At 39.6% G+C, this 17,181-nt stretch overlaps 1 protein-coding gene across 1 annotated transcript; it reads right to left on the bottom strand.

Annotated features, from left to right (window-relative positions):
- Positions 1-1,839: 1,839 nt before the first annotated feature.
- On the bottom strand, positions 1,840-9,379 carry LOC139454341 (E3 ubiquitin-protein ligase TRIM71-like). The gene has a single exon (XM_071235972.1). It carries the CDS (start codon positions 9,106-9,108, stop codon positions 6,784-6,786), a length of 2,325 nt encoding a protein of 774 aa, XP_071092073.1. The 5' UTR covers positions 9,109-9,379; the 3' UTR covers positions 1,840-6,783.
- Positions 9,380-17,181: the final 7,802 nt, after the last annotated feature.

Below are 17,181 nucleotides of genomic sequence, written 5' to 3' on the forward strand. Positions count from 1 at the left end.
CTGCCATTTTAGCTGCCTGTGAGCAGATTATGCCTCTGTCATGAAGCAGTCAGACAACTTACTGGGAAACTTAACAAGAGGCCTAACAACAAGATTGCCATTAGAATTAGTGGTCTAACAATGTAATTCGATGTAAGAAAATTGCATTATCAATTTTTCAAGACTTGCCATTTGACAATGCACAGAGCCATTCAGTGATTACATAATATAGACAGTTACCATGGCAACAAAGATGATGGTTGTCATGGAATTATTCGACACTTAATTCACAGACAAATCAATGCGGATGCATACAAACTGTCCACCAAATGGCAATATAATAATGCTGTAACCACTTATTTTGGAAGGGAAATCTCATTTCGAAGTTCCAAAGCATGGACTAAATGGAGTGAAAACAAGACAAATATCAAGCCACAGTCTGCTGACAGTTTGTAAGCCACTTATCAATAAGTTATTCTGTGTCGTAGTGTCAAGGTGACACAGTTTGGGTTGTGTGCATTTGCACTGCAAGAAGTTGCCATAAATATAACCATGAACTTCTTGAAATAACTCACTAATAATGATAACACCATGACATCTATCTCTAAATCTCTAAAATACAAGAAATTTTTCTTTCAGGTCAATGACATATTAAATGTTGGTTTTCATCACATATAACCATACTGCAAAAAAATGGTTTAACTTTTCAAACATTTCAAATCGGATGCGTACTGAAACCAACACTTCATACACCAATGCCCAACTCCAATGTGAAACCTATACACACACTAAAGGAGAAATAGCACAACACGTAGAAACCCTGACCACAGATGCTAGTGACAAACCAATCCGTGATAAAACGAGGCTGGGACGTGAAGATACAGGAGCACGTTGCCAAGCAACACAGAGGTACATCATCTGACTTGAGTATAGGGGTTAGGACTATCCTGAGTAGCGAAATCCAAACACGTACAAGGAAAGCCCGTTACTGGCTGACAAAGAGGTAGCAGATCCTTGATAAAGTATTATGAAATATTGAGCCACGTTAGGAGGCACCATGCTGTAACAGTCATCACATCAATGGCAGGTTAACAAAAGCAGTCAGCATATATAGAAACAATGACACAGTGTTCGCGCCATTACTTGCTGGTTCTTGAAGGTAGATTGGTGCAATATAGACAGGAGATGCTCCCCTTATTGTCTCTACGGTGAACGTTCCAGTAACATATTTAACACTAATTATAGGCAGAACTTGAGAAAAGTGTCTGAAGATATCAAATATCAAATTACTTTTTCTTTTTGCCAATCAACCAATGAATGCAAAAGTATATGTAACGACTCGTTCAAAACATCTGACGCCAAGAAAGACTGGCACACTGGCTAAATATGGTGGAGGCAATAGGCTATACCTAATATCGAATAGTGAAGGAGACACCTTTGAGGTATTCAAGGTCACAGTCAACAAATGCCATTCACTTGAAGTATGCCTTTCAGGACTTCAGATGCAAAAGTTGAGGTAACCATAGCAACAAGGTCAAGTAATTGAGGTAACCATGGTAACAAGGTCAACAATAACCAAATTCTCTCTCTTTGAGATCAGCACAGCCTCTGCAGAACACAGAAAATCCTAATCTACATTAACATATATGCACAAAACGTGGACCCACAATCCCGATACTCAACAAAACAGACGGCTGTACAGGGTACAGAGCAACCCCTCTCGCCCAAACCCAGAGCCCGAGAAAGCTAAACAATACACTTGCATAGGGACAGCGCTGGCCAACTGGCACTATGCTAACAGCGGTCTATGACCCACCCCCTCAAACTCACCCATCCCCACCTCCCATCCACCCCATCCCTTCAGTTAGTTGAGGTAGAAATGGTCATGAGGCAAAAGCCAAATATATAAAGCGCAAAATCTGCATTCCGGTGAAGGAAACCCTATATATGAAATCGGTCTTATCAAAGCATATACCCGCAACAGTTAGTTTTTTTCGGACCTACCTACACAATGCAAAAAGCTACAATATCTATATACAAAAGTTCTGCTATCGAGATGGCAGTGCCAAAGTCTTGAGGTACCAGTGTAGCAATCTTGATTAAAACTCATGGTTTTCAATTTGACATGTTTCACATGTTACACATGTTTCAACATAGATTTACCAATAATAACAAGCTGATATCGCCTTCCGACTTTCTGAAAGAATGAGCTATTGGATACAGGAACAATATCACTTAAGTCTATAGTCCATATACGAGGAAGCATACAATATGTACACAAGCTAGTTTGTTCTTAACAAACACAGCATTGGGGCTAAAGCAGTATTCGATATGAGACTGGATGCAAGGCAGATGAAAGCTTCACTAAACGATAAATATCAACTTGTAACTGAGGTAGTCATTTATAATTTACATGAAATCATAACATAAAGTCTACAGATATTTTTTTTAAATATTTTTTTTTTAAAAAGAAGCTTCTTAACATCTCTCCCCCATGAATTTTAGCAATGTTGAATCACAGTGCGCAGATGTACAAGTCAAAGTTCTAATTTATCAACATCAACAAGCAGTGACGGTATTTACCAGTTCGACTAGCGTCAACATGACCCATTTCACAGGTATAAATAGTGTGTGAAAATAACTCCAGTTTTATGCCTTCTCAAGGCTAGTCAAGTATATAGTGTATCAAAATTTACCAAGCACTGCGTCCACGCACAACACACATATAAGCTGTACACATTGGTTGTTTATAATGCAAACATGAAATGCCACACGATAATGAGGTATATTTGTTTTGTCATTAACAGCGTTCCTCCACTATGACATTTAACGCTCTGTGCAATCAACAAATCTAATCCTTAATGCAAACCAATATCATGCATGTCAAGTATTGTTTAAAAAAAACTATAAAAAAACCTTTTGTAATTCAACACCTACATTTACAACTGACAAAAAAATATTAGAAAAATGAGATAGATTGGCCGGAAAAAACAAAAGCTGACAAATTTCCGTGTTTGGAATTCTAATGAATAGAACCGAGACCAAACAAGTGAGACTAACATTAGAGGCCTTTAATCAGGGATTTCAACCCACATACAGGGGCATACAAAGGAATATATTGCCTTTAATCCCGTAGTTAAGACTGATGGCTTGGTCGTGCATCCTTCCACCAAGGGCCCATAAAGAGAAAACAAGGACTCCATCCAAATACGTTATTACCCTGTTACATAAGGTACACAGCTGCCCAGGGCCTCAAATGACACTTCAATTGAATGTCAAGAAAGAAAGGAGAGGCCCCTAATTAAATCAAACTGCAGCCATCTCAAACTCAATTAGGGCCGCTTAGATAAAGTGATGTAACAAATGCTCTTTCTCAAGCTGGCTAGATCAAAGGCAGGTTGTTCTCCATCCTTCATCCTTGTCAGAGGTCTCAGATCCCAAGATGGTGGCAAATGAGCCCTGAATGCTAACTGGGGATATTAATGTTTGTGTTCTTTGCTAGGTTAGGAGACAATTCCCAGATGATCGGGTTGAAGAATCAGATTGTTGAAAGTCAAACAACTTAATGACTGAAATAAAACCATATTGAAGTTTGAAAATTTGGATTGAATTGTTTCCAGAGCGCCTGAGAGAGGGGGTGATTTCATAACAGATAATGACAGGTTGGCTTTTTGAGCTGAAAATATTCAAATGCTAACTTGACAGGCCTATCACTTTTGAAATTAACAAGTTAATCATTTAATACGGTAAAAAATAGATCATTGTGATGCCTTAAATGTGTGAACAAAAATATATGAACTCCAGCAATTATAGTTTTATTGCTTTGAATTAAATAATTCCAAAGAGAAATAGTGATTTAAAAGTTCTTCACATGCAAAGGTTAAAACATCATAAAGCTGTTGAAATTACTTTAAACATAAGAACTGAACTTTAAACCAAATTTCTTTAGTGAAATACATTCTAAACACACTATTTCTCATAAATTACAAATACTTTCCACTATCAGTAAATCAATAAATTTTGCCAAGTATGACTGAAGATCATGCAAAAGGATTTGGGTATTTTTTGTCTTAAGGGATTTATCTAGGATTCCAAACTGAGAGCTCTTGGCAAGTAAACTGAAAAAGACTGTTTTCATTTCACTTTCTGTAAAGATACTATTTTCTTAATTTTTTTGTTTGTTTGTTGTTTAACGCAGCACTCAGCAATATTCCAGCTACGGTATATGAAGGCGGTCTGTAAATAATCAAGTCTGGACCAGACAATCCCGTGATTGACATCATAAGCATCGATCCACGCAATTCGGATACGATGACATGCACCAACCAAGTCAGCGAGCCTCTTTCAACAAGCATAGTCGCCCTTCTTAAATTCAGGTCTCCTAACATAACATACAACTATGTAAAAGGGTGCATAAAAGTTACTTTATCTGTCCTAGTCTGATATCAGTGAAAGATAAGTTGACCCGACCAAGCCATCACGTTAGATAAAATTCTCATTTGGTAATTTTCAAATTTGCTGCTTTCTACGGACCATATACTAGCCTCCGAGCAGGTCTGGAAAAATCCCCACTCATAGCATATGTGGGTCTAAGTCTTCATTCGAATTCAATGTTCCTCTACTTATCACAAATCAGTTCATGAAAGATCAGATTCCAATCTTGAATATCCCTGACAAAAACTTCATCCTGCAAGTGACTTCATAACTGACCACAAAGTGACCATTCTGAATTTGAAATCCCCAGCCAACATGGACAGCATAAAGAGGTGAATTACAATGTATTCTACTGATTTACCCATTGTTGGAAACTTTAGAGACGATTTAACAAAACAGCCAAAACATCTATTGAATATCTGATAGTGCAAAACACCAAATCTGGTGGATAACTTCTCCTATATTTTCCAAAGTAAAAAATAATGACGATCAAAATTTTTTTAATGACAATTATTTACAATGCATATCTTTTATCCACAATTCTACATTTCCGAAAAATGTATATTGAAACACATGCAAATGTTAATTTGAAAATTATCATGTATGTCTCACTGTTTGTTTTTAAGTATTTTGATTAAGTATTGAAACCGATGAATGCAGCATGTTGCTTAAATTGATTGAACAGAGCATTAAATGTCAAAATGGTCAGAGACCAGAACACATGAAATATTCCTCACTGAGGAGAGAGGTACCATCCAAAAATTTGAAACCATGGTTACAATATGCTTCCAAACCACACCAAAACATTTCCAAGGCAAAATATCTGCATTAATTGAAAATTCACATCAATGACTGCACGTCTTCATTATTTGAAATAACCACAGTGCTCTCGTAAATAATAGCAATTTTCATACCTTACCAAAAATGAAAGTAAGAAGATACAGTATCTCTGCAAGTGCCGCATTACAGACTGAATTCTGTAGTCTATAACCATAGTAACACAGACTGACATGAGGTAGTACCAAAATAAACACTTTAGCGCTTATTTTGGCTTGGTTGACCTGGAGAATGAGCATCTACTGTTGACGGCGCTGTCAACATTGTGCAAGACCTAACCTAGAAAGACCCAACTTAGCAAGAGTAAATGTTTGACAGTTAAACTGTAATACCCAGAATTGGCATCAATTATCCTTTTACTCACTTGCATCTCTTATACATTTTAAAAAAAAAATCCATAAAATAAAAATGATGAAAAAGATTTTGATGTTTTCATGTCATTTTGAACTGATCTGCGGAAAAAATGTTCAAAAAAGTTGACATTGCACTTATTTTGGTCTCTTCACTAATAGAAGTTATAAAAGGGAATGAATGGATTTTTCAATACATTGGCTACTTGAAGCTCAGTGGATTATGAAAAACCCCTAGGTTGTTAGTGAAGGGAGGTAACTCCAGAGAGTTGATTTTGAATGCAGATTTAAGAGGCTGTTGGTAAAGCTGTGATTAGATGGAGCTTGAATACATTCATGTTTTGCTGATACAAGACAAATATTAATAAGGACTGATTTATCTTGTCTTATCCTCAAATCATCCCGCAACTCATATCGTATAATAAAAATGCTCGATGTGAGCACAGACCTGCGCTGCCCGAGATGTGAGATCAGAAATTGATATTTATTGGAGGATCCTGTCATTGGCACTGCCTATTGCTTAGAGCTAACAGTGACACAGCGAGAGGTAGACTGGTTTGCGCTAAACAGACATTTAAACAGTCTTGCACAATCTAGACTTTCGGCCAGGGAATGACGGTCAGTTCAGAGTAAGGGTTATACTTTGATGGCTTTAAGCTGAGCGGACACACTGGCTCAGCATACATCTCTATATGCAAAACATTAACAGGCGATATTTATGTCTTATAAAATAAAGACATTGAAGGAATTAAAGTCACATTGTGACACTTAGATGCTGAGAAGGCATCTGAAAACACATAGCAAACAATCTTTAGCTAATAAATATAACTCACTTATCAAATCTACCCAACACATTTTTGCCTGAATGAATTTCGTCATTTGATGAAACTATTGTAAAATTTTATTATCTGAACTAAAGGATCCATACTTCATGATATGGAGTAACGGGGAAAGATTCGTATAAAGAACTGACAATTTGCCCTACATAAATATGTTGGGTAAAGCTGACAAAATCATATAAGCACAATGGCAGGTACTCTGTAACTAAGTATATATAGAAAATCCCTGAGCTGACGATGCCTTTGGCTTCACAAATAAGTCACCTGAGAAGCATGCCTGAGCACAAGTGGATGCAGATGACACTGCAAGGGCTTGACCCTCACGGTCTTTCACTGTGAAGCCCTCAAAAAACTTCTACACGGTTATTCCCAAAGTCCACAACAATCACATACCCGTCTGGGGAGACACACAGACCTGACGGCCGATCCATTTGGCCAGGTCCGGCGCCCTGGGTGCCATACTTGCACAGGAAGTTGCCGTTGGGTTGGAACACTTGGATTCGGTGATTCCTTGAATCTGCCACGATGATGTTTCCTTCCTGATCGACAGCGACACCTTGTGGACGTAGGAACTGTCCGTTGCCACTGCCCTCTGTCCCGAGGAAGCGTGCCGACTGGAAATCAGAGTGAATGACGAGTAGACGATGGTTGTTGAAATCTGTCACAACGATGTGTCCATCATTATTGAAACACACGCCACGTGGTGAATCGAAGTGCTTCCAGAGTGGGCCCTCAAAACCATACTTGTTCAGGTACTGGCCATCGGGGGTGAACAACTGAACACGGTGGTTGCGTGTGTCAGACACCAGTATTTTACCCTCAGAATTGACTGCCACGTCCCAGGGATAGTTGAACTGTCCGTTTTTATTTCCCTTTTCTCCGAACTTCAACACGAAATTGCCTTCAAACGTGAAAAGCTGCACACGATGGTTGTCCTTATCTGCAACGATTATACGTCCTTGAAGGTCTACGCAGACGCCCGCTGGGCGGTCAAACTGGCCGTTTCTGGAGCCAGGGGATCCGAACTTGTGGTGGAATGCTCCGTCCGGGCTGAACACCTGCACTCTGTTGTTGCTGCGGTCTGCAACAATAACATAACCATCCCTGTCACAGCACACGCCCCAAGGGCGACACAGTTTCCCATCTCCGTCCCCTTCACCACCGAATTGGAAAATGCCACGTCCGATTGCCGCGTAGTTGCGCCCACTTCTCACGTTGACGGTGAAGGGACTCTCTCTGATATGCTTACCCCGGATTGTGACAGAGATGATATGCTGCCCTTCTGTTTGTGGGCGATATGTGACAGCATAGGAACCGTTTTGCCTATCAATGACCTCTGTTCGATACAGAGCTCCCTCTGGACTTTGAATGATGATTTCCAGTGGGTCGCCTCCCATCACACGCCCCTCTCCGTGGTGATCTTTGGTGTGAACCATGAACAAAGCTAGTTTTCCTTTTAAAGCTCTTTTCAAGCCATCGCCGGTTGCACAGGAATTAGGTGCATAAGCACTGCTACTAATAAAGCCCATTTTACTGATGGCATTGTACAAGGCTGCATCTGGGGGAGTAAATAGAATGTTATCATCTTCATGTGGCTGCATATGGCCCCTGAGACGCCGCATGTTCTGTATTTCAGAGACCATACGATCCTTCGTTTTCAAAATGTCAATGTCAGTACCCGTATTCAGTAGGACTTCAACTTCATCTACAGTTTGACTGAGTGATGAAAGTCCATGTTTCAAATCATCGACTTGTAAATGAAGTGATTTGGCTTTGACTTGGCGTATCTTCTCTACCCGTCGCAGTAATTCCCTCTCCCTCTCTTCCAAAGCGGTCATATGTCTACGTGTTGTTGCTCTTACCTCTGTTGCTACTGCTTGTGCACGAACCTCAACTCGTTCCGCCATTCCCTGGGTTAAGTGGATGCTTTCTTCTAATGCTTTGATCCCTGCTTTGGCATCGGCCAAAAGTTTCAATGTGATTGTCTTGGAATTATCAATAGCATCCTGGAGGTAGATAAAACTGTGACCCATGTGCTCTGACATGGTACATTCCCTACATATGGCTAGGGCACATGTGTCACAGAACAGTCGTAATACTTCATGTTCATGGCTATCACAACTCGTAAGGGACCGACCACTATCAGAAAAATGGGTGGGCGACGGATCAGGGTGGGAGAGAGAGGGTGGCGAGTATCTCATCTTCGGCAGTCTTTCAATGTAATGATCTTTAGTCAGCCTTACACGCTGGTGAGCTTTGACACAATTATCACATAAATACTCATTACAATTCTTGCACAAAGATGAAGCTTGGCTTCCCTCATCACATGAGCTGCACCATCTTGTCAGCCCCCTGTCCCTCTCTTGCTCGCCATTTTCGAACTCGTCCTCGTGGGATACCATCACATCGATGATGTTGTTGATGAAGAAGTTGGAGGGGAGACTTTCCAGACCGGCTGAGTTTAGGGAAACCATTTGTTGGCAAGTGGGGCAACCGAAGTTGATGCAGAGGCCACCCCCACCCCCTCCCCCGGAATCGCGTAGCTCTGTCTCCAAACACTTTTTGCAAAATGTATGGAGACATGGTAACACTCGTGGATCGTCGAATCTGCTCAAACATAGGGGACAGGACAGCTGCTCACCGAACGAGTCGGAAAATGCAGCGGCCATGAGCGAAGCATGAGGTAGAAGTACGTCACCCGTGTTTCTGGTTAAACCGTGGGCCTCACGAATTTCACATCGTAACTGCTCTCTGATCACATCGCCTTATATCGGGCTCTCTCAACATGGCGGTTCTGTTCACGTCCCTGAGGTACTAGAGATTTAGAATCTCCAGCACACATAGCAACTTACGAGGTAGATACGGTTAAAAGTTGGCTCACCCTGTTCCACTCAGATATCCATCAAATCACTGGGCTGCCAGAGGAAGATAGAGGGAGGCGCCATCTTCCAACACTAGAGAGGCGGAGTTACCCCAATTTCATTCGTCAATCAACCTTCAGCCAATCAAATCAGTCGTTTCATGAGACATTATGGGTAGGGATTATGCTAGTAGCAAACAACCAATAACACTTAAATGTCAATACATCTACATTATTTGATATATGTACTTAAATATTGAGCATTTTCCGACGTATTAATTAATATTATAGTACATTTATTTCTGTTTATCAAGGTAACTAAAATTGAGAGCCGTGCTTGAGAATTCAAAGGATAATTAATCATGTATCAAGGATATTTCTTAAGGAAAACATCTTCTATAATTGGAACCTTGCCGGCTGATATGTAGGTCAAGTGAAAAACACGGCCACTGCGACATAAAGTGAGAAATAAATTGAATTTTTAAGCATTTGGATCGCCTATCGTCCCAAATGCGCCATCTAGACACAGCTACATCTCTCGTCTCGAACTGACCCGATACACACTCTATGAATTCGTATTGAGCATATATGACCGCTATTTGCATGCAGTGGATTGCACGTTACGTAACATTTCCCGTGACGATATGCCTGGCATTTATTCAAATCGGGGGCCCTGTAGAGGTTTGCTAATCGAGTGCGAACATTGATCAACTGATCGTTTGACTATGAAATCTCGCCTGGCAGTTGACACGTCTTTGGCAATATTTAGTGCATCTCTGACGTCCCTCGTGTACATTCGCGAACAACGCACGGTGTAGATTTTGTATTTCAAAACAGGTCCGCTCGTGTCGCAGCTTGTCTGTCGGTGTTTATGTAGATAAAACTGTTTGGCTATCCTTAGCACACCTGGTGATTACCAGCTCTTCGCGGGCGTTGTGGCAGCGACTGTGCCCATACCATGTATTTATGACCCTAGTGAAAGTAAGGACAACAATAAACCTCACTTATTTGGACACTAGTGTAGGAAATCTAAAAAATCCTAATCACAATATGTTTAAAGCCGTGTCTCATGATTTATGATAATATCATCGTGTCAACATGTCGACTTTTTTCTGTCTGGAATGACTTTACGTCGTTTCACCCGGACTTTATTTTTCTCAAGAAAATGAGTCGACGCCATATTATTGTATAGGCCTCGCGATTCATTATCAGAAGAGTGCAAGGTTTATGCTAGCGTACAGGGAATAAATATGACCAACAAGTTTGATTAAACATGGGATACATGCCACAGACCCGCCCGCTCTGCAGATCGTCACGTTAATTCGTTTTCAACAAGCAGCATTACACTTTAAGCCGCCTGTTCTTCGTGTGGTGTTTATTAGGCAAGTTTGTTCATGTATAATGATGTATTTGTTGTAGAAGACAACAGATTTGTTCCAAGCATATATTAATGAGAGGCTAGTGGTGCAGGATGTCAGCCTGTTGTCAGTTTGTTTGTTTTATAACGTCAAATTACATGCTTTGAAAAATATTAACGTCTATATTTTATAACTTCATTTTCAGATATATCATGAAGAATGAAATAGTATTTCCGAAATATATTTTATTCATTGTCATTTACTTCATACCGAGCGGTTATTTCTCAAATAGTGAAACGGCGGAGAAAACAATTTGTTAAAAAATGTTAAAGCTTTGAAGAAGCAAATTTGCGGAGTCATTCCGAATTGTGCGCAGATGGCGTATTTTGTAGATTAAATTAATACATGTTTTGTTTACAATGTTGACGTTGACATTTATACACAATCGTTTTGCTACCTATCTAATTTTATTTCGGTAATCATTGACCTTTTATCACCACAAAACGTCCAAAGTTAAAACTTTAAAATGCTCTGAAACATCACCACCATTATCATCCGATCATCATCGCCATAATCATCGTCATCATCATCAACAATGATAATAATATCAGCAGCAACAGGAGCATGATCATTGTAATTGTGTCATCATCATCATCATCATCATCATCATCATCATCATCATCTCAACAACAACAACAACAATAATAATAACATCAGGAGCATGATCATCGTCGTCATCATCATCATCATCATCATCATCATCATCATCATCATCATTCATGTTGATATTTTCCTCACTATTTGTTTTTGTTGGTTACGTAATATATCATAACGTGCGTTATATAATATAACGCAATCACGAACATTTTATTAACTACTATTTACCGAAATACAAAGCAGTTCGTATGATCTACATAATTACATATATTTACTTTTGTCTAAAGGGTATTGCTTGTTAAATTTAGATAGAAATTTGACAGCTATTAGTCCGTTTGTGAAGCCTCTCTGAATCTCGATAATTTTGCAAAGATGAATTACCCCCCGTGCGGATGACGGATGCGAACTTGACCCCAACAACTCACCCCTTTAGTACTAAGCGACTTAATGAATCGGGTGGTCAGACTTACTGGCTTGGTTGACAGCGCAATGCAGTATCCCGTCGGCGTGGGTCGTGCTTATACCAGTAATCACTGAATTGTCTGGCCCAGACTTTGGTATTTACAGGCCACCGTCATGCAAATGAGTGCGGCGTAAAACAACAAATTAACCACACAGATGATACACGTCGAAGGAATCCAACCCCGCTCCCTAATTCATCCACCCACAAAAAAAAGTTTGTTTGCAGGGGAGAAAGCCCGTGTTATCTGAGCGTTTAATCTCCGATATATTTGATGATGAGGTTTACAACAGGCCAAGTCCGTAGTTAACAAACATCCGGAGAACGTTTAATGCACTCCGGCACCTCGGTTCTCAAGTGCAGATGTCCTCTACGTTCGTGTTTCGTATCTGTACACCTTGCTGTCGTCAAAAAGCCTTCGCCCAGTGACCGTTTAGGAATTAATGGCGGAATAATGTGATATGAACATTTGTTATCGCGACTATCCGGTGATTATGTTCTATTTATTCATGACATAATTACGCAGACTCACGCACGCGGGTAATTCTTCATAATTCTTATTATTAACGATCTGATAAATTCCAGATTAAATTCATAAAGATTATTTCAAGAAGTGGTTTCCATTTCCAACATCACGCTGTATAATCAAAACATTATAAGTATAGTTTTTGACGCCAATAATAGTATACAGTATAATACTAGTAATCGAACAAACGGAGTGCATATGCTTGCCGCAAAAGTCGACTATGCTTGTCGTAAAAGACGACTAACGGGATCGGGTGGTCAGGCTCACTGACTTGGTTGTAGTATGTCATCGATTCCAATTGCGTGGATCGATGCTCATGATATCAATCACTGGATTGTCTGGTCCAGACTCGATTATTTACAGGCCGCCGTCATATAGCTAGAATATTGCTGAGTGCGGCGTTAAACAACAAACAAACAAACAAACACACATCATATAAACCGTATTTGCACCAGTACAAATATCACTGTTATACGTGCATGTGTGTCATACTGATTCTGCGAAGCGAGTGTCTGAATTCTTGTATTTCCCGAGCGAGAGTGAGTGTAAGTGAGTGAGTGAGTGAGTGTAATACACGAATTTCGTAAAATCAGTATGACACACATGCGAGTATAATAATTTTATTTATTACCATTATATTTCTTACTCTTTTTTTAGCTCTCCATTAGAAGAAAACTAATCACGACCGTCATCTCAGGAAGCCACACTCCTCGAATGACGTAAAAAAATAAATAAGATGTGACGTCTTTTCTAGTGTAACGTCATTCCAACCCCGCGTCACAATAAAATTCGCATGACGTCAACAATACACTGTTGTCTCGTGACGTGATATGACCCTAGGGCACATATGATTCTTATGAACCCCGATATGTTTGCCCTCGTAGGTAATAAATAGAGAATACTACACTCATTCTCGTTAGATACCATTTTTACGAAACGAGTGGACTTTCTATGGTATCTGACCGAGCGAAAGCGAGGTCAGATACCATAGAAAGTTCACGAGTTTCGTAAAAATGGTATCTAACGAGAATGAGTGTGGTATTTTATTTATTACCCACGTTAAATATATATTTAAGTGTAAATACATAACAACTTTCGTTCATTGACAGACCAAACTGAAACCGGTTGCAAAATCTGGTTGCGCATGAATATTGATATATGACCAAATATGGGCATTGTTGACATGTTTATGCATACGCATTAACAACATGCGCCTGCTGTTCTGTTTGCAAACAAACCAGCACCGACGCTCAAGATCCTTTTGGAAGAAAGTCCTCAACTTATGGTAATTCAAGCGCCATGTTGTTAGAACGCAGGACACCGAAAAGAAAATTTGAAATGTAACATTAGCGCCGCGCTTTGAATATCGGATCAACAGTCACACGCATCACACTGCCGGGGTCCCGTCTGTGCATTCAAAATGGTTCGGTTTCCTTGATCTATCAGCTGAATTTATATCATGTCCGTACCATTTTGGAAGAGGGAAATCAGACTGTTCGCCAAAGACACTCATGTTAACTGTACCACACTATATACTGAAGACGTGAAAATCAACAAACTCAAATCTGCTTGCATGTCAGTGACAGCTTCGAACGATCGAAGGGCAAGGTCGCCAGCGGAATAAGAAAAGACAACCGCGATCCACTCACAGCGTTTTACGCTAGAGATAGGGAATGTTACTGTTCACATTTGGGATGTTTGGGGCCACAAAATTTGAAGTCAAGCACACTTCCACGGAGTTTTCCAGTGATTTGTATCGGAACTGTGAACTGTAAGTGATCTGGTCGTGCTGTCGTGTTCGTTCATTCATGAACAACACCTCCCGAAACAGCGCCATAAAATACGCTTCAAAGGGGACACCGATGGCACAACCGGATCATCCCAAGTAAGTTTAGATATCTGTCCTGGTAGTTTAAACAGACTTCATTTCACCACGCTTATCCTTTTACGTTAAATCAAATTGAAAGTTGCGAAAATGGTCGGGTGCGTCACGCTCAAGGGACGCGCTCGATCGGCAGTCGTACATTGTAAATCGATTTATAGATCTAGCTCGATTATATGTCTGTAGGAGCTCTATGCATAACTTATATAGAATGCAAACCGAATTTGATGCGTGTGACTATCTTGTTTGGTTTATAAAGTGTTTGTAAATATCTCTCGTTCTCATGAATTTCTTCAGTTCTGCCTTGTAATCGCAAAATGAATGACGTCTCGCGATTTTTTATGAATGAAAAAAGTAGTCCCGGTGTGACAGAGGTCACGGTTATCCAATCAAAACGAATAAAACAAGGTCAACCTTGTACGACACACGTGTGACGTACGGATTTAGTATCTTACCACCTGTATCTTCACCACGTGGGTAATAATGTTGTTTACGCCATCCGTACGTCATTGTTGACGTCATTCGAATCTTATTGTGACGTAAGCATGTGTATAAAGAAAGTACTACACTCGCATGTGTGTCAGTTTTGATTTTACGAAAGTCGTGTAAGAATTCATCTATTACCATCGCTCGGGAAATACAAGAATTCTAACACGCATTTCGTAAAAACAGTATGACACACATGCGCATGTAAACATCTCCATATATTTAGATATGTATTATATTTATTATTACAAATATGATTACAAATAATTCACAAGTATTCACATATTTACATTTTATCAATCCTATGAGAACACATATAAGTTATTTCGCAAATGTTTTGCCAAATGTACATGTAGTATTTATTTTAAATTAAATAAATTACGTTTTGGAAAGTGCCTTCTTGCAGAGGATATATCATGAAATGTTCTTTTCCCTCACTATAGTTTCCTCTTTAAAAAACCTCGACATGAGACGTACATTTAAAAAATTGAACTACAGTACACGATTGTCCCTTAGAGTTTTAGTGAGAAGGGTTTTACGACCTTCAATCACATTCTAATAAGATATTAATTAATCTATTTTCACAACATTATTTCCACCCGACCAGATGTTTGCTTAGGCCGGAAGTCCCTTGCATAAGTAAGGCAGGTCACGAAGTATTAAATATTCAGCCATTGAAATGTCTTTTTTTCTGCTTGGAAACTTAGAACTAATTATTGGGGGCCATGTTATCAGGCGAACGTGTGAAGTTCAACATTCGCTGATTAATTCGTACTCCTAGAACTAGCTAATAAGGTGATTGGGTACGTTGTATAATAACACATGATACAAGATAATACCCTGTTCAGACTGTCCCGCAAAGCGATCGTAGCACTGAGATGATCGCTATTCCCATACTTTAACATAGACTTCTTTACGACTGTCGTTGCGCTACCGTGATCGCTTTGTTGAAGGGACCCAGTTTGTTTACTGTCCGACAACTCACACAGCTTTCTATCCGCCACACACTATGTTAACCCCCTCCCATGTCTGTGTCCAAGCGCCCCGACTAGTTGTTTGTATATATGCCCCTCCAACTATCTGTCTGTCTATTTGTCTGCATTTTGAAATGTTAAGTGCATTTACAGTAGGATGGTTTGTTTGTTTGTTGTTTAAAGCCGCATCTGCTATATTCCTTGTAAATACTCGAATCAGGACCGGACAATCCCGTGATTGACATCATGAGCATCGATCTACGCAATTGGGATACGACAGGCATCAACAACGTCAGCGAGCCCGACCACCTGAACACTGTTTAGTGTAGTTAAATTGAAATGTCAGTGTTGTTACATTGAGGTAATGAAGGATTGATTGTAGTTACATTGAAATGATGAAGTGTTAAGTGTAGTTACAGTGAAATGATGAAGTGTTAAGTGATGTTACAATGGGAGGATGAAGTGTTAAGTGTTGTTACATTGGGAGGATGAAGTGTTAAGTGTAGTTACATTGGGAGGATGAAGTGTTAAGTGTTGTTACATTGGGAGGATGAAGTGTTAAGTGTAGTTACATTGGGAGGATGAAGTGTTAAGTGTTGTTACAATGGGAGGATGAAGTGTTAAGTGTTGTTACATTGGGAGGATGAAGTGTTAAGTGTAGTTACATTGGGAGGATGAAGTGTTGAGTGTTGTTACATTGGGAGGATGAAGTGTTGAGTGTTGTTACATTGGGAGGATGAAGTGTTGAGTGTTGTTACAGTGGGAGGATGAAGTGTTAAGTGTAGTTACATTGGGAGGATGAAGTGTTAAGTGTAGTTACAGTGAAATGATGAAGTGTAAACTGTTGTTACAATGGGAGGATGAAGTGTTAAGTGTTGTTACAGTGCGATAGTGAAGCTATAATACATATATATTTGCATAAACTGACATCTAATCAACACATACACACAATATATTAACATATTTACAATGTAAACGATCAAAATACAGTATAAGCTGTAAAAGGGTTAAAACATCCCAACAGACTAATCATGTTAGGATTAGAAGCAAGAACATTGAAAATTTACATTGACTCTCGTTCTCTTTCAATCCCATCATTTTCAGTCACTGGGTGATGAAATAGAGCATAAAATGTGAAAAGTTCAGCCATTTAACAGATTGACTGTAACATATATAAACAGATGGACAATGTGATATATATCCGTCATATACAGATATATAACACACAAGATACCCAATACATCCACAACCCTGTACATGCATCCATAATAAAGACGGTACCCATCACGCCAGTGTTAATAAAATGTCACTCGGGAAAAATATATCAGCACCTTCAGACCGACAGCTGTAAATTACGTCATTACGACTTTCTCAATCGAGACCGACCACTGCTGTATGCAGCTGTGCGCTCGCTTTCTCCAAGTCAGTTTAGTTATATAAGCCATACATGATAATCCCATGATATAACTATAACATGAGGACAGGTCTTGCCCCCGGTGCGTTTGGAATAATTAATATTAATGTAACATAAAGCCGATG

This window comes from Haliotis cracherodii, unplaced genomic scaffold (genome assembly GCF_022045235.1).
Source record: "Haliotis cracherodii isolate W230 unplaced genomic scaffold, xgHalCrac1.p SCAF_10, whole genome shotgun sequence".
NCBI classification, from domain to species: Eukaryota; Metazoa; Mollusca; class Gastropoda; order Lepetellida; family Haliotidae; genus Haliotis; species Haliotis cracherodii.